At 37.3% G+C, this 25,933-nt stretch overlaps 1 protein-coding gene across 1 annotated transcript in view; it reads left to right on the forward strand.

Moving 5' to 3' along the window:
• The window catches only part of EPHA6 (EPH receptor A6), a 420,557-nt gene that overhangs the window by 290,915 nt on the left and 103,709 nt on the right, over positions 1-25,933 (forward strand). Inside the window, exons 11-12 of the mRNA XM_042810796.1 lie at positions 922-983; positions 13,326-13,535. Coding sequence (XP_042666730.1) covers positions 922-983; positions 13,326-13,535 — 272 coding nt within the window. The remainder of the gene's footprint in view (positions 1-921; positions 984-13,325; positions 13,536-25,933) is intronic.

Consider the following 25,933-nt stretch of genomic DNA (forward strand, 5'->3'; position numbering starts at 1 on the left):
CTCATGTACAATACTAACAGTTCTAAAAGAGACCTCATGGTGCAGCCTGGTTAGCGTGCCTGTTGAGCCTCTCCTGTTAGACAGTTCCAGAGTGGTGGCTTAGTCTTGGATATAAACAATGAAACAGTATTTAGTAAAGTGTCAAGGTTAAAAGTTTGTCTTTATATTGGGGTGTTTTCTTAAGAAATTAAAATAGCTTGTAATTCAGTTTTAAAGAAGGCTGAATTTGGATACGATGCTGTCCTGGAACCAAAAAGGAAAGCTATTCTGGTTAGGCAGAACTTTTACTTGGGTAACTTAATGTATACACACAAATAAACATAAAAAAACATATGAACTCAGAATTCTGCTGGATTAAGGAAACATGCACTCATATGTGCACATATGCACACCAAATCTAGGAGGGCTTTTGTGCATTAACTCTATTTTTGAGTCTATCTGTATGCCCCTAAATTGTTAGGATATTTTTCTTTGAGAGGGAAAATCATGGCACTGACCATGCAATTTCTTGGAGATTGCTTATGCTTCTTTTTCCTTGCCTCAAATGTATTCTAAAGTATTGTTGAAAGATACATATATACCCAAAGTATATTTAAGTTAGATAGAGCTGTTCTTAGCTAGAGGTACAGCAAGAACTCTTGTTTGGAAGTAGTAGTCACTTTTTTCATTCTCTTCAATGTGTGAATACACCAGAGCAAATGATGCACAGTCTGCTAATTCACTATTGCTAGCCAAAAAAAAAAAAAAAAAAAAAAAAAAAAAAGGAAAGAAAATAATCCTTAGAGAATAACACAAATAAATGAGGATTTTGAAAATGGGCAACATATTTAAATAATGTGACTAATCTGTGCCAAACAGCTGGAAATATAAAAACCCCATAATATGTCTGTAATCCTAATGTGTTTCTTTGCTGTTTTGCAGGCAGACCAGTAATGATTGTAGTTGAATACATGGAGAATGGATCCCTTGACTCCTTTCTGCGGGTGAGGTACCATTTTGTGATGGCATTTGAATAAGAAGTCATTCTAGGTTAAGATTTTAAATCATTTATCATAAATTAACTCCTACATAATGTTATTCATGGAATTTTAGTGAAGAACAAAAGCATTTTCCCCAGGGCACATTTCTAAGGTACAGTGATACATTAGAGCATAGCTGGAAAAAAAAAAAAAAAAGATTTAAACTTAAGAACATAATTGATTTCTTTTGCAAGAGTAGCTCCCATATTTAGCAAAATGCATTTTGATTAGTGTTTTTGTGAAGGAAAAGATAAATTGAAGTACAAATACCTAGGCTTATGGAAGCTGTTCATTTTGCTCAATCACCTTCAAAAACACTTTGTTTTGATTCTTTTGGTTGGTGAAGTGTAGAATAAACTTGGTAATTGATTTATAATTATTTATGGTTTCTTGCATTAAACAAATTGAATTAGAAAACAGTTCATGGGTGAAGTATCTCAGTGCTAATTAACCCCAAAAGGCCACTCTACAAACATTAAAGAAGAGCTATAGAAAGCATGAAAATATGTTGTTACGTTTGTATTTGTCTTTTCTTAGAAAAGTAGAAAGGGATGACCCCCTAACCTAAACTTATCTTAAAGTAGTCTCTTTGTTAAATCAACCACTGGAAATCTCTGGAGACCTAATGACATAACCTCTGTGAATGATTTGACTGTCAAGTATGTCAAATTTGTCTTAGAAAGTAAATGGCAGTCCTTACCAGCCTAGTGCCTTGCCACTTCCATCTTGTAGAATGCAAAGTGGGAGTGTAGACAAGGTTTGGGGATAGATGAGGACTGTGGTTTTGTGGACATGTTTGAAAGGGTGTCCCAAAATGCCAAGCAGAGGTGTTCAACAAAGAGAAATCTAGATGATGATGATGAGGGGTGCAGGAAGAAGGAAATGATAAGGGAAGACAGTGAATAAGCAGGAGGGAAAGAATACTAACACCTTTGAAAGAAAACAGATGCAAAGAAATGAGAGACAGTCATGCAGAGAGCACTTATTTGACAGCAGTTTGGGAAAAGAGCTAACCACCAGAAAAGAACAGCATCTGGAACAGAAGATACTACTTTGAAAGTACATCAGACCCATTATTTCAGATATTGCTAGACATTGTTTTTCCATTCCTTTTGCTTTTGGTTATTCCGTTGTATTTTTCACTCCTAGCATCCCTTGCTCTTCACTGACTATCCTGAATAACATTTTGGTTTTGTCTGTCAAGACATCTGACAGACGTCTAGTTTGTTGGAAAGACCAACAATGCTATTTCTGGTGAGAATTTGATAATCTGTCAAAATGAAGTTACTGTCTGGAGGTAGTGTGGTGTTGTCAACATCTTCTGGAAACCAATTTGGTTTAAAAAATCAACCCAGGTGCCTTTCTGGATCATCTCACTATCTGTCTGCAGAAAGCAGACAGACTGCTTCTCATTTGAGGACCTAGGGCTTCCATGTTCTGTAATTTTATCTTGGTGACCCAGGAAGATTTGCCTGAGCCCAATTGTGCTCTTTGTGCAGTCACTGTGTGTGCGTGTGCAAAATTTCACACAGGAGAATAAAAACAAATAATGAAATAATTGATTCCATAAAATTATCTTTCTCTGAGCTGCTCTATTATATCTACGTATGTTATTATTCACATTCATTTATTCATCAGAACAATTACTACTTATTGAGATACGTTACTGTCAACTGACATTAGCAAAATTACGATGTTGTTGTGAAGCAATACTTCTCACATTGCATAAGAAATTGCGGGCAAAATTGCTGGGGGGAAATGTGAGCTAATCATTTCTGCTGCTGGTTTCCATGTGTATTATTTTACAGTTTTAATTCACACTTCTGATGTGGCTTATTCTCCTGAAATGGTTTTTAAAAGGATTTTAGATAATATTCAGTGTCCCAAAGCACTGTAGATATATCATCAGTGTTTCTGTTAATAATTAGCAGAGCAAATGGCTTCAAAGTAACCTCTTTAAAAAGAAACCCAGCTGCTTCATTAATAATAGTTGTTTCCTGCAGAAGTCTACACTTTTAAAAGCTTTTGTGAAGATAGAAATAAATGAAGAGGTTTTATTCATAACAACCCTAGTGAAAGATATTGGGTGAGTGTAATAGTTTTTGTGTGCTTAGATTTGGAAAGGCTTATGATATTATCTATCTTCCGTATTATTTAAAATAATGGCTGGTTATAGTGCAAAGTCTTTTTACAGAGAAACTGTGTAGAAAAATAATAATTTCTTGCCGTAAGAAAGACTTCCTCCATGCCGCAACCTGCAGACTTTAACTAGCACAGCCCTCCAACCTGTCATTCTCCAAAAGCGTACAAACATGGATCAATTACACTTTCTCAAAGGGAAGCCCTGTGACATGATAAGCAGTGTGAGTGCAGTCCAGAAGACTCATCATGGAAGAGGTTTTGCAAACAAGTTATACCAGGAGCCCTGAATTCCTAAGTAGAAGTCCCCTTGACCTAAGTTCTTTATAGTCTTCATTTCCTTGCTTTACACATAGGGAAATAAAGCACCAAGATGTTAAGTGATCTTCACAGTATTCTGCAGGAAATGCATGGCAGAGATCAGAAAGTAAATCAGTTTCCTGGAATACTGGGTCAGGATACACCCATCTTTCATCATTTTTAGTGCTGTGTTCTGGTTTTGATTATGCAGCCAACTCTCCCAAACTACTGCCTTGACTGCTGATCTCTGTCTGAATTAAACTGCAAGCTCAGCTAAATTATGCCTTCCTCACCCCACAAAATATCCTGTATTCTAAGCTGTTAACTTTGAGCTTTTGGGTTAAAAAAATTGGCATGCATTTGCAATACAAAGATGCTGTAGATATTTTCATTATGGGAAGACATGAGCTCATTAGAACCAATTCTGTAAGGTGATGGCAGTTAACTACAGCAGATTGTGCACCACCAGACAACCTAAATTGCTGGAGACACGTGGTGCCTAATTTCCCTAGGAAAAAAAAAAAAAAAAAAAAAAAAAAAAAAAAAAAAAAAAAAGCATTATTTTTGCAGTTATGTAAAACTCATTATTGTAAGATGAACCTCAGTATCATTTTTCTCATGTAAGATTGATACACAGAAGTTAATCATCCTATTGTCAGGTAGGAATATTCTGTGTGTCGCAAGAAATGGGCTGAAATTTCAGCAATTTCCTGTTCTGTTACCAACTTCACATACACTATACTTTGGCTAGAACAGATGTCTTTATGTTTCTGTCACCCACCTGTGTAATGGAGATCTTAGCAATCACTTATCCTCCAAGCATGTGAGGAAAATAGGAACCATGTGAAAAGTTAAAAGGGCAGATATCAGAGCTCATAGAAAAGTGTACTCAGTAGTTAGGATAATTGCAGTCAGACAAGTTTTTTCATTCCTGTTGATACAGTGTATAAATATGACAAGAAAGACAGTCAAGAAATACATAAATAAAGAATAGTCTTAGAAATTCAGAACCTTTTTAATAAGCAGTGTGCTTATTAAATGGAATAATAGAATCATAGAATCATAAAGTGGCCCAGGTTGGAAGGGACCCTAAAAGCCCAGCCAGCCCCAAAGTCCTTCTTCAGGAAGGCTGCTCCCACCAGCTATGGCTGTCCGGGGCCCCATCCAACCTGGCCTTGGGCATGTCCAGGGGCAGCTGTGACAGTGCCTCACTGGCCTTTTTAGGGATTTACCCTCATCATCCCTCTCCAGATTTTCATTTGGGAAAGAGAATATGCGGATTAAGAAGCTCCTGAGATTGTTTTTTTCCAGCATTTTCCCTTGACTGTTCCCTGAAGGCATGAATGTTTAGGTTTCAAAGAAGGACGCTCCATTCTTGCCCAGTTTTGTGAATCTCTGAGTTGTAGGCAGAAGGGGTTCATTTGCATTGGGTAAGCACAGTTTTCCTGCCTTTTTCTCCATTATCGTTTGCAGTAGTAATGCTCCCCTTCTTATTTGAAAACTGACACATTTCCTTTCACTTAAGAAAATGAAAATAATCTTAAAAGCATTGATTTATTTACAGGCATTCATAGTATGTTAAAATTCATAACATGTATTTTCTTCTTCCAAAGAAAGTATTTTCTAAAGTTTCTGTTTAAAATTAGGAAGTGCTTAACTATTTCAAAACGTTAATGGCAGCAGACTGTACAGCAAATGAGACCCACAAATTCATCACCAAATTTTAATCCCTTGAGGCATGTCTAGCAGCAGCTAAGATTAGTGTAAAAAATGTGAAAAATTATGTTACTAGAAGGAGATAATGTTATGATATATTGTTCTTTGATGCAGTAATCGTTATGAAGTTATTCTCAGAGCAGCTTTGCTATCAGGCCCTCCCATTTTTAACTAGAGTTTAATTGCTGCAGCAGACTCCTGCTCTTAGTGAGGCTGAGGGTAAGGGAGAAAGGAGAAAAATGAAGATTGGTAGAAATTTCTATAAAATGATGCTGTACGTATGTGTTGTAAATCCATCTAACATGGCCTCACTAGGCAGAGTCAGCTTTGGGGAACAGAAGTCAGATGGCCATTTCTAAGTTTAGTGGTTCTCCTTTTTATTTATCTGCATCCAGGGAACCAACAACATTACAGCTCATAACTAACACTCCTTATTTTGCTTTCACACACAACATCCATGTGCACTTTTATTTATTGGAGACATGTTCCTTTCCTGCTGGGGCAAAGGCAAAGGCAGCATTTTCATTTATTTTGCTTTCAGAAACTACTCTAGAAAGAGGAAAGGCTACACTGGAGACGGCTGATATGCACATTTTCTTCTGAAGAAAAAAAAAAAATTGAGTAATTAGAAACTGAATTTGTGTGAATGTGATACCTTAATAGTGAAATGGGAAGCAGTGAATATGCACATGGTCTGAGAAGTATTTGGTGATGCTACAGAGCTAACATTTTTTCTCAACCAGTGTTTCATCCTGTGAAAGAGAGGCAAAAAACTATTTCTGATACTGCTGTGACAAGTTCCTTTACAAATACTGGATTTTTTTAATCCCTGTGGATATTATTCCTACTGAGCAACAATGAATTATTTACAGCAGTCTTGTATTTGAAGCCAGAAGGAATTTGTGGAATATGGAAAGTTTCAGTGTGCTGCATCTTACAGAATTTGTGGAAAATAAGTAAGAAACTAGGAGATTATAAAAGAGTCTGTGTCAGCCATGTATTAAAAAGAAGTGAAAATGGAAGTCAAGAAGTTACAGGACAGTCAGCTTAATGTCAAACTGCTCTAACGTATTTAGAACAAATTATCAAAAAAGTATTTATAAGCACCTTAAAGATAACAGCGTGATAAGATGATCCAGCATGGATTTACCAAGAACTAATTATGTCGAACAGTCTGTTTTCCCTTTGTAATGGGATACAGGCTCTGTGGATATAGAAAAAGTATGTCATAAATCTTGTCTTTGCTAATGCTTTAAAATTCTATCATGTGAGATCCTTATGAGTAGTTAGAGAAACCTGGTCTAGACAAAATTTCCATACATGGATGCAGTACAATATGCAGACAGTGGACTTCAGATGGAAATTTATATGGAGAAGTACTATTCTGTAGTCTGTTTATTTCCACATATTTTTAATGAGTTTCTGGATCCTGAAACTGTGATTAAACTTTAAAAGTTTTTAGACAATGAACAGCTGACTACGAAGGCAGTCAGACAGGAAAAGAAAGGTAGAATTTAAAATCATTGCAACAAATTTAAGACGTAACTTATTAACTACTTGGCTTTAGAAACTAATTAGAAATAAGTGAGGAAAAGGTCAATATACTCCACTGAAACTGGAATAATCAGGTACAGAGTAGAGAACAGAGTATTACTGCTTAGAATGAATCTAGGTGTTGCATTAGGTCAGAGATATCACCTTGCTGTGAAAATGACAAATACCACATTGCAGTCAAGAAATGGGAGCATCTCCTGCAGGGTGTGTGAGGTGGCCCTCTGTCTTCACTTGACCCTGGAGAGGCCTCAAGGTACTACATCCCCCTTGGGCCATAACACTTCAGATCCTTCAGGAACTGTATGAATTCTCTGGGCAGAGTACAGAACAAAATTGAAAAAAAAAAAAAGGACAGATACTGAGAAAAAGAGGTCTATGTTCTGAACTTGTTTTCAAGCCAAAGGAAAGGACAAGAGGGATATTATGTATTTAAAAAGCAGTTGTGAAAAAGATTAAAATCCATCCACTATGCTAGTAAAATGTAGGGATCTTATTTAAGATGGTCCTTGTGGGTAGGATAAGAAATATTGACCCAGACTGTCTTTAAGTGCAGATTAGAAAAGCGTCTCAGGAGTGACACAGGGCAAGAAGGTGATCTGTATCCAATTCAAATTCCCTTCCAGCTCTAACAGCTGCATTCCAGTGCACTCAAGTAGACAGGGACACATGGTTGTGACAGGACAGCCCTTTCTGGTTATTGTAGATGGGAAAGGAAGGTAGAATAACAGGTTACAAGGCCACTGTCACTGGTCTGACCAGATTGGAGTGTTAGCATCCTAACCTAGAACAGCTCAGTCTTGCAACATTTTTTTTTAATAATAAAAAATTTCCCACTGGGAGGAAGATATGCATCTATATTGCCTTCTGATGGCAGTATAATAATTAACTGTCCCTGGTGACTGGAAAAAAGGGAAGCATCAGTCCCACTTTTAAGAAAGGAAAAACCAGGGAAGTAGAGACCTGTGATCCTCACTTCTGTGCCTGGGAAGATCATGGAGCAGATCGTCCTGGAAGTTTTGTGAAGACACATGCAAGTTGTGAAGGAGGTACAAAACAGCCAACACAGCTCCACCCAGGGCAGATTGTGCCTGGTCAATCTGGTGTATTTCTATGATGGATTGATGGCATCAGTGGACAAAGGAAAAGCAACTGATATAATCTACCTGGACTTGCGCAAGGCCTTTGACGTGATCCTGCACCATATCCTTATTTCTATATTAGCAGGACATGGATTTGAAGCATGAACTGTTTGGTGGATAAAGAATTGGTTGAATTGTCATAGCAAAAGGGATGTGATCACTGGGTCTTTTTCCATCCAAGGCCAGTGATGAGTGGTGGCCCCCAGGGACCAATATTTCTTCAGTGACTTTATCAATGACCTAGACAGTGGGATCAAGTGCATCCTCAGCGTATTTGCTGATGACACTAAGCAGAGTGATGCAGTTGACGCAATAGAAGGAAAGGATGTCATCCAGAGGGACCTCGGCAGGCTCAAAAAGTGGGGTTCAGTAAGGCAACAGGAATGTATTGCGCTTGTTTTGGAGGAGTTCGAGTCATGTACAGACTAGGAGAAGATCTCATTGGTAGCATCCCTGTGGAAAAGGACTTGGGTGTCCTGATGGATGAAAAGCTGGATGTGAACGAGCAGTGTGCATTTGCAGCCCAGAAGGCCAGCTGTATCCTGGGCTGCAACAGAAGAGGAGTGGTCAGCAGGGGAAGAGAGGGAATTGTCCCCTCTATTCTGCCCTCGTATGGCCCCATCTGGAGTACTGTGTCCAAGCCTGGGTGACCCAGTACTGGAAGGATGCTGATCTGTTGGAGCAGGTCCAAAGGAGGCCACAAAGATGATCAGAGAGCCGGAGCACCTCTCCTGCAAAGAAAGTTTGAAGAAGTTGGGCTTATTTAGCTTGGAGAAGAGAATGCTCCAGGGAAATTTCATTGCAGCCTTCTAGTACTTGAGAGGAGCTTATGAGTAGAAGGGGGGCTGACTTTTTACATGGTCTGAAAATGGTAAGACAAGGGGGAATGGCTTTAAGCTAAAAGAGAGGAGATTTAGATTAGTTGTTAGGAGGAAATTCCTTACTCAGAGGACAGTGAAACACTGGCACAGGCTGCCCAGAGGAGCTATGGATGCCTCATCCCTGGAGGCGTTCAAGTTTGGGTTGGATGGGCCCTGAGAAGCCTGAGCTTCTCAGCTCAGGTGGGTGGCAGCCCTGCCCATGGCAGGGGATTCGAGTAGGGTAGGCTTTTAAGGTTCCTTCCTACCTCATCCATTTTATGATTTTATATTTTTAGTACTCTCTGAGGTATTTCGATTCTTGTGGTGTAGGATCATTCAGTAGCATTTAAAATAAACTAAATTAATTTCAGTCGTGTTTATTCAGTCTTATATGCATAATGAAATGAGTTGTTATTATTTGTACGGAATCCTAGTAGCTATTCATTCAGGATGAAATTGATTGTTGATCTAATTCAGTTCTGATTTGTTTGCAATCCACAAGATACTACAAAGCATGAATTACACTTCCTGTTAGTACCAAGTTTCAAACTGAACATAGGAAGATTTATCCCAATAAAAAGCCATGATTTACTTTGCACTGTCAAATAGTGATAGCAAAAACCACATTTTTCGTATAGTGACCCATAGCAACCATCAGTGGCAAAGATAATCCAAGTTAGATCTAGAAACGCAATTCTCAGTGCCTTTCTCCTTCAACAACAAGATCTAAAATAATCTGCACTTCTCAGAATGTAAGATCATAAAAATGTTGAGATCTTACTTTGAGTCTAGAAGTGAATTTTGGTGTAGATTTATCTTCTCCAGGAACAATAGTCCATAAACAGTACAGGAAGCTTGACTCACAACTCTGCCAAAAAGTTATTCGGTATTAAAACAGAAAAAACCTTCTGAAAAGGAAAAATCTGTGGTCTTGTAGAAAAGAACTGAAATCGTGCAGACTAGAGTTGGAAACTATGAAGTGGAAAACAATGACAGAAATTTAAAATACCTTCCTTCTTTCCCTGAAATAGCCAACTCCCTTTACTGCCTCATTATACATCAGTGCTATTGAAGGTTCTGTATTATAACGAGAATATTTCTCACGCGTAAGATTTTTGAAGGCAAACTGCAACAGCAGAAAACATTTTTCATAGATCTGCATAAATGAGAACCATGCAGATACTGCATTTATATTCAGCTGATAATAAAAGTTTATTTAGCAAAGCCATTAAAGTCTGATTAAAATTTGATGAGATGATAGGATAAATGTGGTAAGAACACTGGGGTCTGAATTGCTGCCAGTATTGATTAATACCTTTAACACCCCAATGGGAATCCTGTCAAAAACATATTTCAAATATAAGTCATGGGAATCAGAATAAAGCCCCAGATAACAGCTGCCATATCATTTAGTTGAGAATATCGTGTCCCTTTAGGACAAGCAAATGAAACAAGGTAATGGAAAGTTGCTGAAGGATTGATTTGACTCACGAATGTACATGGGAATTTACAGATTCTGAAGATATGAGTCCAGGTTTGTACATAGCATTCACCAGCCTAGTTGAATTTCCCAAGGGTTAAATGTGGCCCAGGTCTCTCTCCTGGTCACTTTAAATCAGACAAATATTTTGATGTATTTGAAGTTAACAGTTTGTAGATGGTAAGGGAATACATCTGGCAAGGAAACCAACGCAGAAGTGATTACAGAGAGACTCACGGAAGAAATTGTTTTGCTGACAGTAAAAATACAGTTTTTCCAGATATGAGGGTGGTATTAAACAATGTAAAACCAAGAATGAGAAGTGACAGACAGGAACAGATGTGGATGAAGATTCAGAAAAATGTTTGGAGAAAGGAAGAAAATGTAATAAAATCGTAACTGGTCTGTTAGCAAGTCTGTCATTTCTTTAAAGGTGAAGATAAGAAGCCTGAACTTTTATGTCAAGGCAGAAGCTCAAAGAAATGTGAAAGGAGAGAGAGAGAGAACTGCAAAAGCATTTCTGCTATACTTGTAGGGAAAATACTGAGATTTGGAAGGAGCAGAAAAAGGGTTATGTTTTATGAAAAAATCAGTCAAGCATGGCCTAGATTTGAAAGAGAACAAATTAAAAAAGAAAGGAATGAATGCTTGTGATTTAAATGGACAAAAGGTTAAGGGAAGTGTTGCAGATGACTGTGAGGTTGAAAGAATGGAACTGTGAATGATGATAAGGAAAAGGTAAGACCTAGAGTTTGCAGGGGGGAGGGTTGGTTTTGTTTGGTGGTTTGTTAGGGGGATGTTTGTTTTGCAAAAACAAGCCATGGACGCCTTACTCCAAATCCTGTTTCTACAGAAAGCTAATGAAAAAGAGTTATTCATACAGAATAAGTGCAAAAAGAATTAACTGCAACCCAGCTCAATAAAGTTTTAGTGAATTGAAGAGTTCGTATTATTAAATAAAAAGCAAAAATCAAATCCAGCATGGTTTCAATGGATACAATACCAAATAAGGTTGATGTTATTATTTTATTAGAACAGGCTTAAGGTCTTTAAGAATCTTGTATTTTGTCTTTCATTGCTTAATCAGTAATGGCAACTTTTATTTAAATTATCTGTCACTGACATGTTTTGGGACCCTGAAAGGTTCCTTACTCTTTTGGTAGGAAAGGAAAATCTAAAATATCTGTAACAGGGGATTCCTGTATGTAAAATATATCATTGTCATGCTTGGATCTTGATCCTCAGCTAGCAACCCTCAGACTGTTGTCTGCAGAGGTAGCTAATTACCAGAGGTTTTGGTGGAGACAACAAAGCAGAGTTAGGTTTACTGTTGTGGCATGGTTAGAACTATCTGCTCATATTTGGATAGTACTTGAAGATTACAGAACATGAGCAAGAGTGGTGAGAATGTTTAAGGGGAAAAGTTGCTATGAGTTTGTAGCTTTTTTTTGAAGATGTGTCAGTAAGTGTGCTTTGCTTGGAAAAGGCTGTGAGATGACTGTGTCGTTCATACATTAAATAGCAAATAACTTTGTCATTCTGCTATATTAGCTCAGAATAGCAGCTTTGAAATCTAAGCATGCGTATATTGAATTTACTGCTTCTTCGGTACTTTTGTCTTGTTTTGTTATAGCTGGATGCAATATTGTTAGTTGTTACCCAGTGGACGTTGTCTCCAGTCTAGGATTTCATGTACTAGTGCATTTGATCTTTTCTTCCAACTGATCTTATGAAAGAAATTGATTCCTAATAGATATGCTAAAAATAATTTTCTGCTCAGGGATGAGCATATTTGTGCTGTTCAGTTTCTCAAATCTAATACACTTACTGGGCTTTAAATTAAAGTTCTTCCCTCCAAATTCATTTTACCTAGACATACAGAATCGTAGAATAGCTCAGGTTGGAAAAGACCTTCAAGATTATCAAGTCCAACCACAACCTAACTATAACTCTAACAACCTTTCACTAAATCATGTCCCTGAGCACCACATCCAAACAGTTTTTAAACACATTCAGGGATTGTGACTCAATCACCTCCCTGGGGAGCCTATTCCAGTGCTTAACAACCCTTGCTGTAAACAAGTGTTTCCTGATATCCAACCTAAACTTACCCTGGTGCAACTTGAGGCCATTCCCCTTCATCCTGCCACCAGTCAGAAGAGACCAACCCCAGTCTGGCTGTAAGCACCTTTCAGATGTGGGAAGAGAGCAATAAGGTCTGCCCTCAGCCTCCTTTTCCCCAGGCTAAACAGTCCTGGTTGCTTATGAATTAAGCAATAGAAATGTCCTGAGTGCTAATTGTATGTAGCCTGATGCTGAAAGTGTTAAAAGAGAAAATGGAAAGTTAACTTGCTTGCAGGGAAGAGTTGTTTGTTTTTGTATGTCTCTTCTTGCTAACATAAAAGCTTGGCTTACTGAATAATCCATGAGAAGCTAAATGTCTGTTAGCTGAGGTCACAAAAATGCTGCTGTCAGCAGTCTGCCTTATATGGGATAGATAGAGCAGACTTCTGATTTAAGAGGTATGGAAGCAATAATTTTCATTTTGGAGATGGAAAAGCAAGGCCCAAGACTAACCACATAGACTAGTGCAATTAATGACATAATTCATATTTTGAAGTTCAACACCAATAGATTCCAGCAGGAATTAAAGAATGTAATACTTTGATGGGTCTGGGTCTAAGTGGCTTCTCAGTCAGCTAGGAAGACTGGAGAAACCATGCATTACTCTGTGAATTTCATCCCAACCTTCCTTTTCCTTAGTGTGCAGAGGTTATATGGCATTATGTGCAGAACAGATTTTTCTGTGCATTTTCATTCTTGCTTTAAGAAGTGGGGGAAAGCATTCATGGTAACTGAGGGTAAAATACATTAGGTGTGGTCATTGGAATGATAATGCAGAGTGTGGAAATGTTAAAAAAAATGAAAGGGGGAGATAAGCTGCACAAGGAGAGATTGCTTGTGCTGCTGGGGAAGTTAAATGAAAAAATATGCCAGCATTGGTTGGGTTGGCTGGCAGGGCTACAAATACATCTTAAATACAATCTCTACCTAATGTCACTAGTACAAAGTTCAAGAAAATTAGATGTGTACCTTGAACTTGCATCTTTACTTGCAGAAACACGATGGCCACTTCACAGTCATCCAGCTGGTGGGCATGCTGCGGGGAATTGCATCTGGCATGAAGTACCTCTCAGACATGGGCTATGTACACCGTGATCTGGCAGCCCGTAACATTTTGGTCAACGGCAACCTCATGTGTAAAGTCTCCGACTTCGGTTTGTCACGGGTGTTGGAGGATGATCCTGAAGCTGCTTATACAACAAGTGTAAGTTTGTCTTATCTATTTTGAACGGTCTGTCGCTCTGCCCCTTTTGTTTCAGATTTATCTAAGCCATAGGAATAATGGATTGAATTGGCTGACTTCGTTCATTTGTCTTTAGTTATAAAGATATGCACATACAGGAGGGGAGGAAAACCTCTCACTGCTTCATCTCATGGAAGTCTTGCATCTTAAATTTAATTTTGATATAATTTAGCTTACCTTCTATTGGAGCATGTAGGACCGTTTTGTCAAGGTTTAAGTCTCATCATTAATACTTAAAATTCATCATGCGGTACACGGAAATTTGTTTTTGTAACAGTGAATATTTGTGGGTTTGTTGGTTAGTTGGCTGGTTTGTTGGTTGGTTGGATTTTTTTCTTCAGTGAAGTAAAATCTGGAGAAGCTTGTTCAGATTTGACTTAAAGAGAAATTAAACTTCAACTACAGTATGAAGCAGATAGGGAACGGATCACAGTGATGCCAGTAAAATTTCAAGCTCACTTCTTCATCTCTGCAAAATATTCAACAACATTCCTCTTGTGATCACCACAACATCAAGAATCTTAATAAACTGATTTCAAGTAACTTTAATTCCTATCCGTGAAACTAAAATTATTTCAGAGCCAAGACACTGAACTTACACAAGGCTGCTCCAAAAGTAATGCCTCCTATTGTATGATGGTAACCTACAATGTCAGAGGCAGATATTGGTGGTATGGCAGTAAAGGTTGAACCTTCGCACTAAAACTCTGTTCGATTCTGTTGCCATGCAACAGAGGGCAGCAGAGGGACAGTCTGACAGAAGCAAAGATGTGTCACTGAATTTCTCCATGCAGAAAAAATGGCACTCACTGATTCATCTACACTTACTGAGCATTTATGGAGACCAAACAGTGAATGTGGGCACAGGGAAACAGTAGGTGGTGCGTTTCAGCAATGGCAAGAGAGACAATGAGTCACTCCGCTGGTACAGATTTTGATAAACACAACATACAAGCCCTTGTTCATCATAGAGAAAAATGCATAGCTCATGATGGTGACTGTGTTGAAAAAGAGTGCTTTGTAGCTGAGAATTTGTTCTATCAAACAGTGTCTTCTTATCTGCTGTATCGTCCATGGAAATAAGTAGGAGGTATTACTTTCAGAGAGACCTACATAGGTTTCTGTGATAGGACAAAGTGACAGAATGCTAATAGAGATGGTAAACTAGCATTAAGTAATTTCTCCGTAAGTACTTTCATTTTGAAAAGTGATTTAGGCCAAAATGAGGAACTCATCTAATTTAACTGCAATTGTAGTAAGTGTTTTCTTTGTTGCATTCAATATTGCTGTAGTAATGGTATTGCAGAGTCTCTTTGTTTAACTCTAAAATAAATATGTTCTGATAAATTCACTGAAGTAAAAGACAAATGAGATTTTATAAAGCTGTCATGCTCTATGGCAAAATGGGTTTCCTTCTCACAAAACTAAGCTAAGTGGCACTCTTACCTAGAGGATTTTCAACATCTCAGCAGGCACAGCCTTGAGATAGAGGTGACTGACATCTTTTGCTTTATCTTGCTGTTGTCATGTACATTTTCTTCCTCTTTCTATATTGATTTTGAGTAGATGCTGTGTTGTTTCTATTGGTGCATTCTCCCACAAGCAGGGCAAAAATCTAGAATCAGTCTGGAAAAAGCAGTAACTGTGATAGGGGAAGGCAAGAAAGGAAACTTCTTAGAATACTACAGCACTCTGTGCTCATGCTTGTTAGGAGACTGTTCAGGAAAGAGTGATGGAAAACCTGTCAGGTGCTCCAAAGTAACACAGTGTAAGGACAGCATGTTTCCCCTAAAAATCAGGAAACAGCTTTTGACTTCTTTTTGTTGTTTTGGTTTGGCTAACCTATTAGGTTGGCCAACCTATTGAGACAATGAATGTAAATCTTATTTCCTAACTCTGTTTATCATTTATAGAAAAACTTTAAATGACGTATTATTTCTGAATAGGGAGTATGAATTAAGAGTTAGTAATACCCAACTGCCAATCTTTGTTTTTCAAATTTGATAGGAAAAGGTAAGGAAACTTATGAGATATACAAAAAAGTGTGGTGTGTTTTTGCCCTATAGAGACTAAATTTTCATATTTTGTGTTGGTTTCCAAGGCAACAGCAGCTCATGAAAAGACATTTCCAGAATATAAGCAAGCATTCCTGTCAACACAGAGGACATCCAGGCTCTTGCATCCTTCTTTTAGGTCCACTATTTTATATGATGTGGATTCATTTGAATTTGAAATATATTCACAATACTTAGAGAAAAGCCATGGGTCTCCAGGAAAACTTGTATATAGCAAAATGTGTACATATGTATGAACAGATCATGATCTGTGTCACTACTGCACAAAGGGCTACACTGGTATCTGTTCATGGTGACACCTCGATATTCTGCATTTGGGTATTCTGCAGTTGGATGAAAGCCTGCTAAAAACTGAACTGCGTGACTCATAAAGAAATATAATTGTAAGCTTTTATCATCAGGTGTATTTTTGAATTTTGCCTTAGTATGTACAACATATTCTTTCCTTAATACTTACTAGGAAGTTAAATTATTGGTTACTCTTTACGGAGTCACTCGAAATGTGTGGGTTTAATTCTTCTCAAGCCATTTGGCTAAAATACCTCATCCAGGGAGATTTCAGATATATTAGATTGATTAGAGGAATAAAATAGATTGACAGCAGTAAGGTATAGAAACACTGACAAATAATGAAACTTCTGGCAGCTCAAGATTAAGGCTTAATTTGGGTTGTTGGGTTTTTTTACTTTATTATATAACTTTGACATGTTAGAACATTTTCAATATTCTCTCATTGACATAAGTTAGGAATATGAAGGGGGGTGATGGTTTAAATTGCTCGAAAGAGAAACAAGATGCAAATGATTTTGGGATGTGAAGTAACTGTTTCTGAACGGTCTCATTCCTACGACAAGCATATTACCTAGTCATTTACTTTAAGAATTAACTGTAGACAATGAAGTACCCTGTTTATTGGCAGCTGTTCAGAAAAACAAGACAGAGGGACTGTCAAAAGGTTTTGCCAAATCAGAAGTACAAAATTCAACGGGATCCTGAAGGGGTTGTCTTTAGATGAGGCAAGACGATACCAATTTTTCTTTACCAGGGTTATTGAGCTCCTGTGCAGGAATCCAGCTGCTGGCAGCCACTAGACATTTCCAGACATCACACATTCTGGATTCTAACCTTTAACAGCAGCAGAAAAGACTGTAGCATGATTTTGGTGCTAACATATAAATCAAACATTTTTAAGTATTCATGTCTCAGAGTATGCGTGAGAGGTAGAAAGAAGCAAGTTACTAAGAGTTATGCTGATGTGCTTAGTCTGCTCCAGGGTATGGAGATGGAACATCTAGTTAAAGCATGTGATGAAATTTCAGTCAAGTGGTGTTCAGCTTAATTGCCTTCCCATGAGTTGCTAGATTCCTTCTCTACACAGAAGATAAGTGGAGGTGGAGACGCATACGTGCTACTTAGAGACACTGTCTTTTGTTGTGTTAGACTGGTCAAACATAACACATGTTCAGGTTATGCTCAAATATTTGTCAAATATGACAAATAACTAGAGGATGAAGAAGCATCATAAAGAATAGTGTTCTGCCGAAAGACTTTGACCCTTTGACCTGTCACATAAGAAAATGTGACTAGTCTTGATGTGTAGTTCTGTGTTTCAAAGCTTTGATCACAAGTTCATCTTAGAGGTTTTCTGGTTTTATCATCAGCTTTCAAGAGCGGTCAATACAGGATTGCCAACAGAATGTAACAGAGATCACAACCAAAACAGACCCTTAGGAAGAAACTCTCTGGACAAGAATGAAATAAATATAAATCTGCATAATCTCTCCTAATTTTGTCTGATTTTCCACTTCTGTGAGTATTCTTTCTAATAATTGTCGCTTGACCTACAAATGTATGGGGTTGAGGAAGAGCACAAAAGTTTTCATTTAGGTGCTGAGAGTCAAAAGGAGCTTAATTCAGAGAGATCTCTAAATCATGATGTTGAATTTAACTGTAAAACGTGATGTAACAGCTCCTGCTATTATATATAAAAGAGCATCCCTGCTCTTTCTTCTCCACCATGCTACCTCAGTTTTTCACCCAATCTCTGGAAGTGTTCAAGGCCAGGTTGGATGGGGCCCCAAGCAATCTGATCAGATGGGTGGCAACCAGCCCATTGCTGGGGGATTGGGGCTAAATAGTCTTTAAGGCCCCATCCTACCCAAACCATTCTATACATTTAGGAACTCCATGTATGCATTAAGCAGATAAATACAAGTGGAAACTTTGTGTTTCATGAGCATGAAAATGTTCAAAATCATTTTTCATGAACTCAACATAAATTCATCCTAGCATCTTGGTAGTTAGAAGGGAGTCCCTTCCAACTCAGGGTATTCTGTAAATCTAGGAAGAAAACAAGTAACAAAATAGCAGAGTACGCATTATTTTCAAGCTTTCTTTGTAGCAGGCTGCAGAATTAGAGCACCTTATGTTTGATTCACTATTGCAGTTTTTTATTCAAACAGTCAAAGTAACTCTAACCAGTAAAAAGATCCCATTCATGGATGTGCAGATTTTTCTTTGTAAAAGTCTTTGAATCAGGATGGCATTTTTCTTGAGGATATGCTCTAACATGTGCAGAAGGGACTGTGGAGGACTGGTACACTGAAATTCTGTATCATGTGCTACTTAAATGCAAAATAAATCATCCTGGCTTCAAGATTTTTTTTTTTTTTTTTTTTTTTTTTTTTTAAATCATTGCTTTTAAGTAGTTTAATTCCTCCAAATAGATTTGTTACTGAAAATGATAACAAAACATGTCTGTTGGAATAGCAACCCAAAAGAAGCAGTTATCTGTCGAAGTACAACCCAGCAGAAATACTCTAGAGTGTACAACAGTAAAGATAGATAAACTAGGACAAGCATGTAAATCTGCAGAAATTAGCAGCATTTTATTGGGTCCTACAGGGGCTTACTATGGAATATCAAATGCAACTGTAACCACTGTTACAGAGAAAACATAGAAAAGATTCAGAAGGATAAAACAAGATGGGCAGGCTGGGAGGATCAGTTAATATTTTGATGGGGCAAGTGATGACAGAAATTAATGAAAGTAACTTTTGTAGAAAAAAATGAGCGGTGCAAAAACTTTTGTTTAAAGAAAAGGATCGGAAGAAAAGGATGCCTCAGTGGAACTAAGTGGTCAGCTTAAATACTAGCTAATAAAACAGAAGATCATGAACTAGCCAGAAAGTAGCCTATAAAAATGCATCTGACATTTTACTGCAGTTTGGCTATAATCTAAAGCAAACAAAGGTAAAAGCAAATGGAAAATACCGGGCAAAAAAAATAAAAAATAATTAAAAAAAAATCATGTTTTGTTAACTGGCCTCAGAATACAGTGCTACAATTGACTTTTTAATTAAAATGTATTAGCTTATAGCTTAACTGAATAATATACAGTTGTCTCTTGTTTACGAAATGCAGGTTTCGTTGCCAGGAGGTGCTGATTTCCTTAGTGGGTTTGAAGTGTACCTGTTTCCACAGTATGTTATTTGTGCAAAAGGAAGAGACTGTAATGGACAGATTATACTGTAAATCTCCCTTCTACATCACTGTTTACAGCACGGTTCAGTCAATTCTGGTAGGGAATGTAAAAGGGGTGGGAATATAAAGAGGTTCCTGTTTAGGAAGAAAAAAGGATTGGATAGGGAGCCTGTGGAGTTTCCTTCCTTCGAAAGAGTAGTCATAAGTAAATCTTTGCATAAAGCTGCAAAGTGTTCTTTTTCTCCAGACGACTTTTACTTCGGAATATGTAAATGTAACACATATTCTTTTGTTCTTAGAACTATAACTGCCATTGCCTCTGGTGACCTCATGCCTTGATCAGTACTTTGGGAAAGGAAGAGACTGATTCAGATTCCTTGTAACGCTTAAATGATACCTTCCATTGCTGAAGAAGAAAATTATATTTTTCTTTTCCTCTAGCCTAGAGTGCAGGATTTATTCATCAGCTATGACATAGCACTGACTAGTTTTAACATCATCAGGGCTGGTGATATATAATTAACTGGTAGAATGCTTAGAAAGCTCTTTTGGAGAGAAAGAGTGTTCCTTACTAGTGGTTGTTTAACTGGTGAAAAAAGAGTTCACTTTTTCCAGTATTACCTCATGGTGCTAAGTGTTAAGACTGTCTTCTGTTTAAGATGCAAAACTTACAGTTATTAAACCCATGGAGCTGGGCAATGCCACATCTCCAGGCGAATCTTAAGTATTTGTGCAAGGAGGGAGGTTTGAGGCGAAAGTCAGTGCACTTGAAAATGATTTCTGAAACAATATTTTAGACTATGAATCTCAAAAAGCTCCAGATAGTCTTTTCAGAAAGAATTGTCCCGGGCTCCTAACTACTGACCTCTCGCTTGGACCATGGAAAAGTATTCATTCATTCTGCTTGCCTTGTTTGTATCTGACAGTGATGCCAGTAGTGCAGTAACACATAACATACTACATGCTCTATATACCTATGATATGAGCAATCATAGTAGTTTACTGCTGACAGATATATTTTTAACTAGCAATTACCAGAATATTAATTTTAACTTGAAACACTGCTGTCCTAGCATGCATATAAGCCTTTGCATGCACAATTGTAAATATAATTGTTTAATTTTAATTTATCAGAATTGCCTTTTTCAAACTGTAATTTAAAAAATTACTGTAAAAATGCAGGACATACTTGAACAGTTTCAGCAGTACTGCATTCACTTAGAACTGTAATATCAACACTTGATATTAGAAATGCAGGCATACTAACATAAAACCAAAGTTCTTTATTTATTTATTTATTATATGAATGAACACTGGTTTAGCTGGGTTATTGCTTACTAATGTACCACAGTTTACTTTCTACTTTAATATGAAAAATTATGACCAAGACGAAGTACATCATAAAATACCTTTACTGTATTAAATGTTACATTGGAGAATAAGTGAAAAAAAGCATGCACAGCTCCTGATATCCTGTTAAAGGAGTTCAAATTTAGTTCTTTAAGGTCAGAGGCATTGTGTTTAGCAACATGTGATCTGACACTAATTACTTCTAGGCAGTAGCGTTCAGGTACATATAAGAAGCCGGACAACCTTCAGAAGCTTTGAAAAAGAACGTAGCTTAGTCATGTGATTTTTCTGAATTATTGACACCTGTAAAGACAGGTTAAGAAGATAAATTTACATACTGTCAACTGTAGAAGTCAGAATAGGTAGGCAATTTATGAAGAAGAATATAATTCATCTCCAGTGAGCCAAATAACTCAGCTGCAGCTCTATTATCTAACTGCTGTTAGGTGGCAGGAATTTTTGTTTTCTGTTATCGCAACATTGCCCACATGAATTTACAGTCCACATACAATACTGCTGTGAAAAGTAACTTCTCTTCATCTAGCCATGTATAAAACTTCTGTGTTGGAAAATTTGAAACAGGTGGAAAACAGTGCAGTTGACTCCACTGGACTTTTGTGAACCCTAACCCAAACCTTGATATATTCCACACTAGTATGTAATTCCTTTGCACTGTGTCCTTGAGCATTATCAGTGAATAATCTAATTCCCGACTCTAGTCCATGTAACAGTAATTTAAGAGGAGGAGAGAGGTGGGTTCCTGTTATTCTCTGGTACTTAAAGGCAGTTTTTTAGGTGCAGTCAGTTGCACATTTCAGAGCTCACAGGGAAGGAAGCTTGAGAGCAGTCTCATACTGTGACTTCAGATGCTATAAGAGCTCATCTGTGTTTCTATCTCAGTCCTGTATTTTCTCTTATTGTATTGTGTTGCACTGAGCATGTTCTGTCAACTGAAGAACAAACAATTATGACTCTTAAGGAGACCGAAAATAGTTCTGCTAGATGTAGTCTTCTTTTTTTGTGGGTTTTTTTTTTCCTTTTTTTTTTTTTCAGTTGGAATTCCTGTGTGTCAAAACCCAAATACAGATGCTTTGGTCTTTCCTGTTTTTTGCTTTTTTCAGTCTGTTCCCAACAGATTATCCTACGCTGTATTTGTACATGACTGACAATTCCTGCATTTCTAGTGATTTTTAATTATCAATTTCTAACGCTTTAGAAAGAGGCAATAAAATTTTGGAGATTATATACTTATTTCACGAGTAATTAAATGGTAATGAAGAGAACAGAGATTCTGATAATTTTGCAAGGACTTAATTTTAGTTTATTTTGCAGCATACATTTCTGACATCCCATATTGAAGACACAGATCTGGGGAACAGAGTCCTTTTGTTCCTTTTCCAATAGAAGGTCTGTGGGTACTGGAGAGGTAGTTGCTTATTTGTTTTGTTGTGAGGTTGTTTGTTTGTATTTGTTATTGTTGTTTGTTGAGGAGTAGTTTTAATAATGTGACCAAAAGGAACCAGTTAAGAAATGGAGGTTTCAAAGGACTAGAACGAATACAAAGGAGGAAGGAAAACTCAATATTTTTGAAAGCAAGGAAGAGTTGGTTTTATGTTTTGTCTTCAGCAAATGTTGAATTATAACAAAGTCATCGGCAAAGAGAAAGCATCAGAGGCTTTTCTCTGAGTTGTCTGACCTCCTTTTAAAAATCGGAAGTTTAATTTCACAAAGATGGTGTCCATCTGCTGTCTGGCTGAATACTACAGCTGTTTGCTTTTCTGGGTAATGTTGCAAAGTAGCTCCAGGTTTTGGTTATGAAAGAGATCTCAGATTTAAGAAGGAAAAAAAAAAAAAAAAAAACATTGTACTGTTTAACTACTGCTCTTAAAATAAAAGAATCTTGAAAGGAAGAGATCCAGGTAAACGTGGAACAGTGGACTTTTAGCTTGGAGTGATATTGAATTCTGTGTTGTGATGTGAAGTACTTGTGTTCCACCATTTCCCCATCTCTCTTCAGGTAAAATCTCAGATTCTGCTGTCATTAGTGTCAGTGCTTTGATATTTACTTCATCTAGACCAAGGAAGCCAGATAGTTGGTACTATTTCTGATACTTCATGCAGTCCTGCATAACCTAATGTACATAGTATCAAATTTGATGTAAATAGGATACTGCAATTATGGAGGAAAGTTTCTGAGACAATGTATACACATGTTTAACTTTGTCTACTCTCATAGTTTTGTAATAACGATGTTAACTTGGAAACAAGACTGACCTAGTTATTCACCTAAATTAATCCCCAGTGAAATCAACTAGAGGAATTTCTGCTGAACATGTAGAAATTTCAGTCTGCCTTAAATCAGAAGAATAACTACAGAAGGAAATTATTCATTGTTGCCTGTTTGCTTATGAATTGGTTTGCTTACACATAGGAAAGCCAAATTATTTTCAACTACAAGGAAGCCCTTGGGAACCTTACTTTCTCATTTTCCTGTACTTAACAGACTTCCAGAAATTTGAAATTATGAATTTATTTTTTTAGTGTTGCTCTTTGGCAGGTTTTCAGCATGTCAGTTCCCTGCCATGCTGTGAGTTCCTCCCTTCATTAAATACCTCGGGGTTGATTTTTGGCTTACTGTTGTTGCATTTTCCTTTGAGCAGAGTGCCACAAGAATATTGCAGCACAGTGGTTGTTATGGTGGAGGAAAAAAAATGCATTAGACCTAGATTTGTACAACTCTGATAAATCTAGGTCAAACAGCATAGTCTTTGCTCAGTACTTATTCAGGCAAAACTCCCATTGGCTTTAACCAGAGTTTTGCCTGACGAAGCACTGTGGGATTTTGCCCTTAGTATCTAAAATATTTGATCTGTTCTTAGCACTTCGGAAGCATCTGAGAATCACATTGTATGTGTTGTCCTTGACTGCCCCGCTGTGGCTGTATCATCTTTGATTTAAAAGGTGGCAGAATCTTCTGTCTCCACATTTAGCATGTCTTCGCTGTGAGAGTTTGAAAAAGAGAAGGCAGGAAGAAAATCAAAAGACCTTTTGTGCATATGTTATTTAAAATAATTCTAAGATCTCTGTGCATTAATTCTATATATTGCTGCACAAGAAAAGGATGTGTTTTTTATATTTATTTTGGATTCCTTTCTCCTCTTCCTTCTACTCTAGAACTCAAGCTTTCCCATTTTCAGCTGTGGGTTTTTTGGGTGGATGGGGGAGAAGCACGTTTTCTCTTAAGAAGTCTTCTGACTTTTTTTCTCCTATGAAATGTTTCACAGATTCGTATCACTCCTTATGCCATATGAGGCTTTAGGTTCGCAGTTTGAATTCAGAAATCCATTCAATGAGATGAAGAAACTCAGTAGTTCCACTTTATTTTTTTTCCCATTTTTGAAGAAGGCATTACATTATGAGGTCAATTAAACATGTTCAAGAAGCGTGCAGTATTTCGAATTAAAGAATGGCATACGAAGACATGAAATCATACAGAAGAACTGGTTTACATCTTACTGTTACGGGGCTTGAAGTAGATGATCTTTGAAGGTCCCTTCCATCTCAAACCACTCCATGCTTCTATGAATATGGTTTTGCTTACTGCCTTTTTTTTTTTTTTTACATATTTTTTCTAAATGAACTGAGCTGTAGTGCACTTTGAGATGAGCATTGTCCTCTCCTATAACATGACACCACTACTTGCTTATATTTTTACTGAAACTACCTCTGTTTTTACTCACAGTGCATTACTCCTTCAATGCATCATTTCTCCTTCTCTTCTCCATTTTCATTGTATTTTCATTTATAGCAAACCTCACAGGAACTATCACATTTTTTTCCACCAGGCACTCTGCTTTTATTTTAAATTCCCTCTTGAAGATCAGCACCTGGGGTTTTAATGAAAATCCTTTTGAATAAACATGCAATCACCCTACTCTTTACTTTAAAAAAATCCTTAGGAAAATCTCATAATAAATACATTGCTCATTTCTTTAGAACCTTCCTTATCGAGGCTGAATGGCCTCATAATCTTCAAGAGTTTCTGCTGAAACAAGTAGTTCTAATTGTGGGTAAACTGGTATTCAGTGTGAGCATCCAGTAGGCTTTTTCTCCCACTGTAGCGCTTACTGACAGCACAGAAGTATATATGGTAAACAGTCAGATGTAGCCTGAGGAAAACATACTGCATCCATTTCTCTGAAATGAGGAAGCTGGTAACAATATGTTGACAATTAAGAAATACTTACTTCTTTGCTTTTCATTCATGTGCTATCATCATTCATCTGATCTCTGATACTTTTGTGCCCAAACTCTGCAACTCAGCCACTACATTGAACCATTTCTCATATTTCAGCCTATTTAACAGTGTCTTATTTTAAAACAGAGAGGCTGTTGAAATACTGTAGGTATACTCCCAAAAGTAGAGAAGTAGTGCTATTGAGTAAACCCTTAGGCAGATGTTCTCTGTTTACATTCATTTTCTTCCATACAACTGGCATTCAGCAACCCAGTACTTTCTAAGTTGTGTGTCAGTGAATGAATATTTCCCAATCACTGTTCCTGCATTTGTATCTTGTGGTTAATGTACTTAATTAAGGCATATTACTCTGAATTGACCATTTAATTTCTCAATGAATTCTTAAAGATATCATTAACATAATAAAATTTCCCAATCTGAATAGACAACCTTCAACCTTTAATCTAACAAACAGGAATAATTAATTCAAGCTGCTATATAATAAATGCAAGTACTTCATTAAGAAGATGTCCTTACATAAAGTTGAATTTTGTCTTCTGTCCCTTGCTTCAATTTTTGGTGTAACTTTCTCAGGCATAGCTGTTCGGCTAATTCTTTTATTCACCACAAGAATTCAAATAATTCAGCTGTGTTTTAAAAGTAAGCAGCTCCTGTGCTGGGCTGGGATTTACACAGGATGCTTATCAAATGTCCAGATGTTGGTTATGAGTGGAAAAATATTCCCAGTAGTACAGGAAGCCTGAACTTGTTAATTTGCAGTGACTAACTTATTTTTTGAAATGAAAAAATATATACTGGTCTACTTGGTTTTGCCAAATCCTTTGGATGTTGGGTTTGTTGGGTTTTTTTGTTTGTTTGTTTTGTTTTGTTTTTTGTTTTTCTGTGAAGCCTAGCACAAGAGGAACACCCTGTGGCTGCATGAACTCCTGCGGCGTGTCTGCTGCAAGTCACCTATAGGAGGGATTCTCTTTGGACAGTCTTAAAACCACAACTTTGATTCATTCAATAGAAGAATCGATAGCAATCAGTAGTATTTGATTGGTTAATCTGGCTTGCAACCTTCAAGAGGCAGGTGGTGAAGTCTTTCCTGCCTTTGTTTCTCAATCCTTTTTGCTTCAGCCGTGCTGAGTCGGGACATGGCTCAGCTTCTGGACAGCATGGTGCAGTGGAACCAGTGGCAGAACTGGGCGGCC

This window comes from Centrocercus urophasianus, unplaced genomic scaffold (assembly GCF_019232065.1).
Source record: "Centrocercus urophasianus isolate 14NV4802_14NV808 unplaced genomic scaffold, USGS_Curo_1.0 seq_12, whole genome shotgun sequence".
Classification (NCBI taxonomy): domain Eukaryota; kingdom Metazoa; phylum Chordata; class Aves; order Galliformes; family Phasianidae; genus Centrocercus; species Centrocercus urophasianus.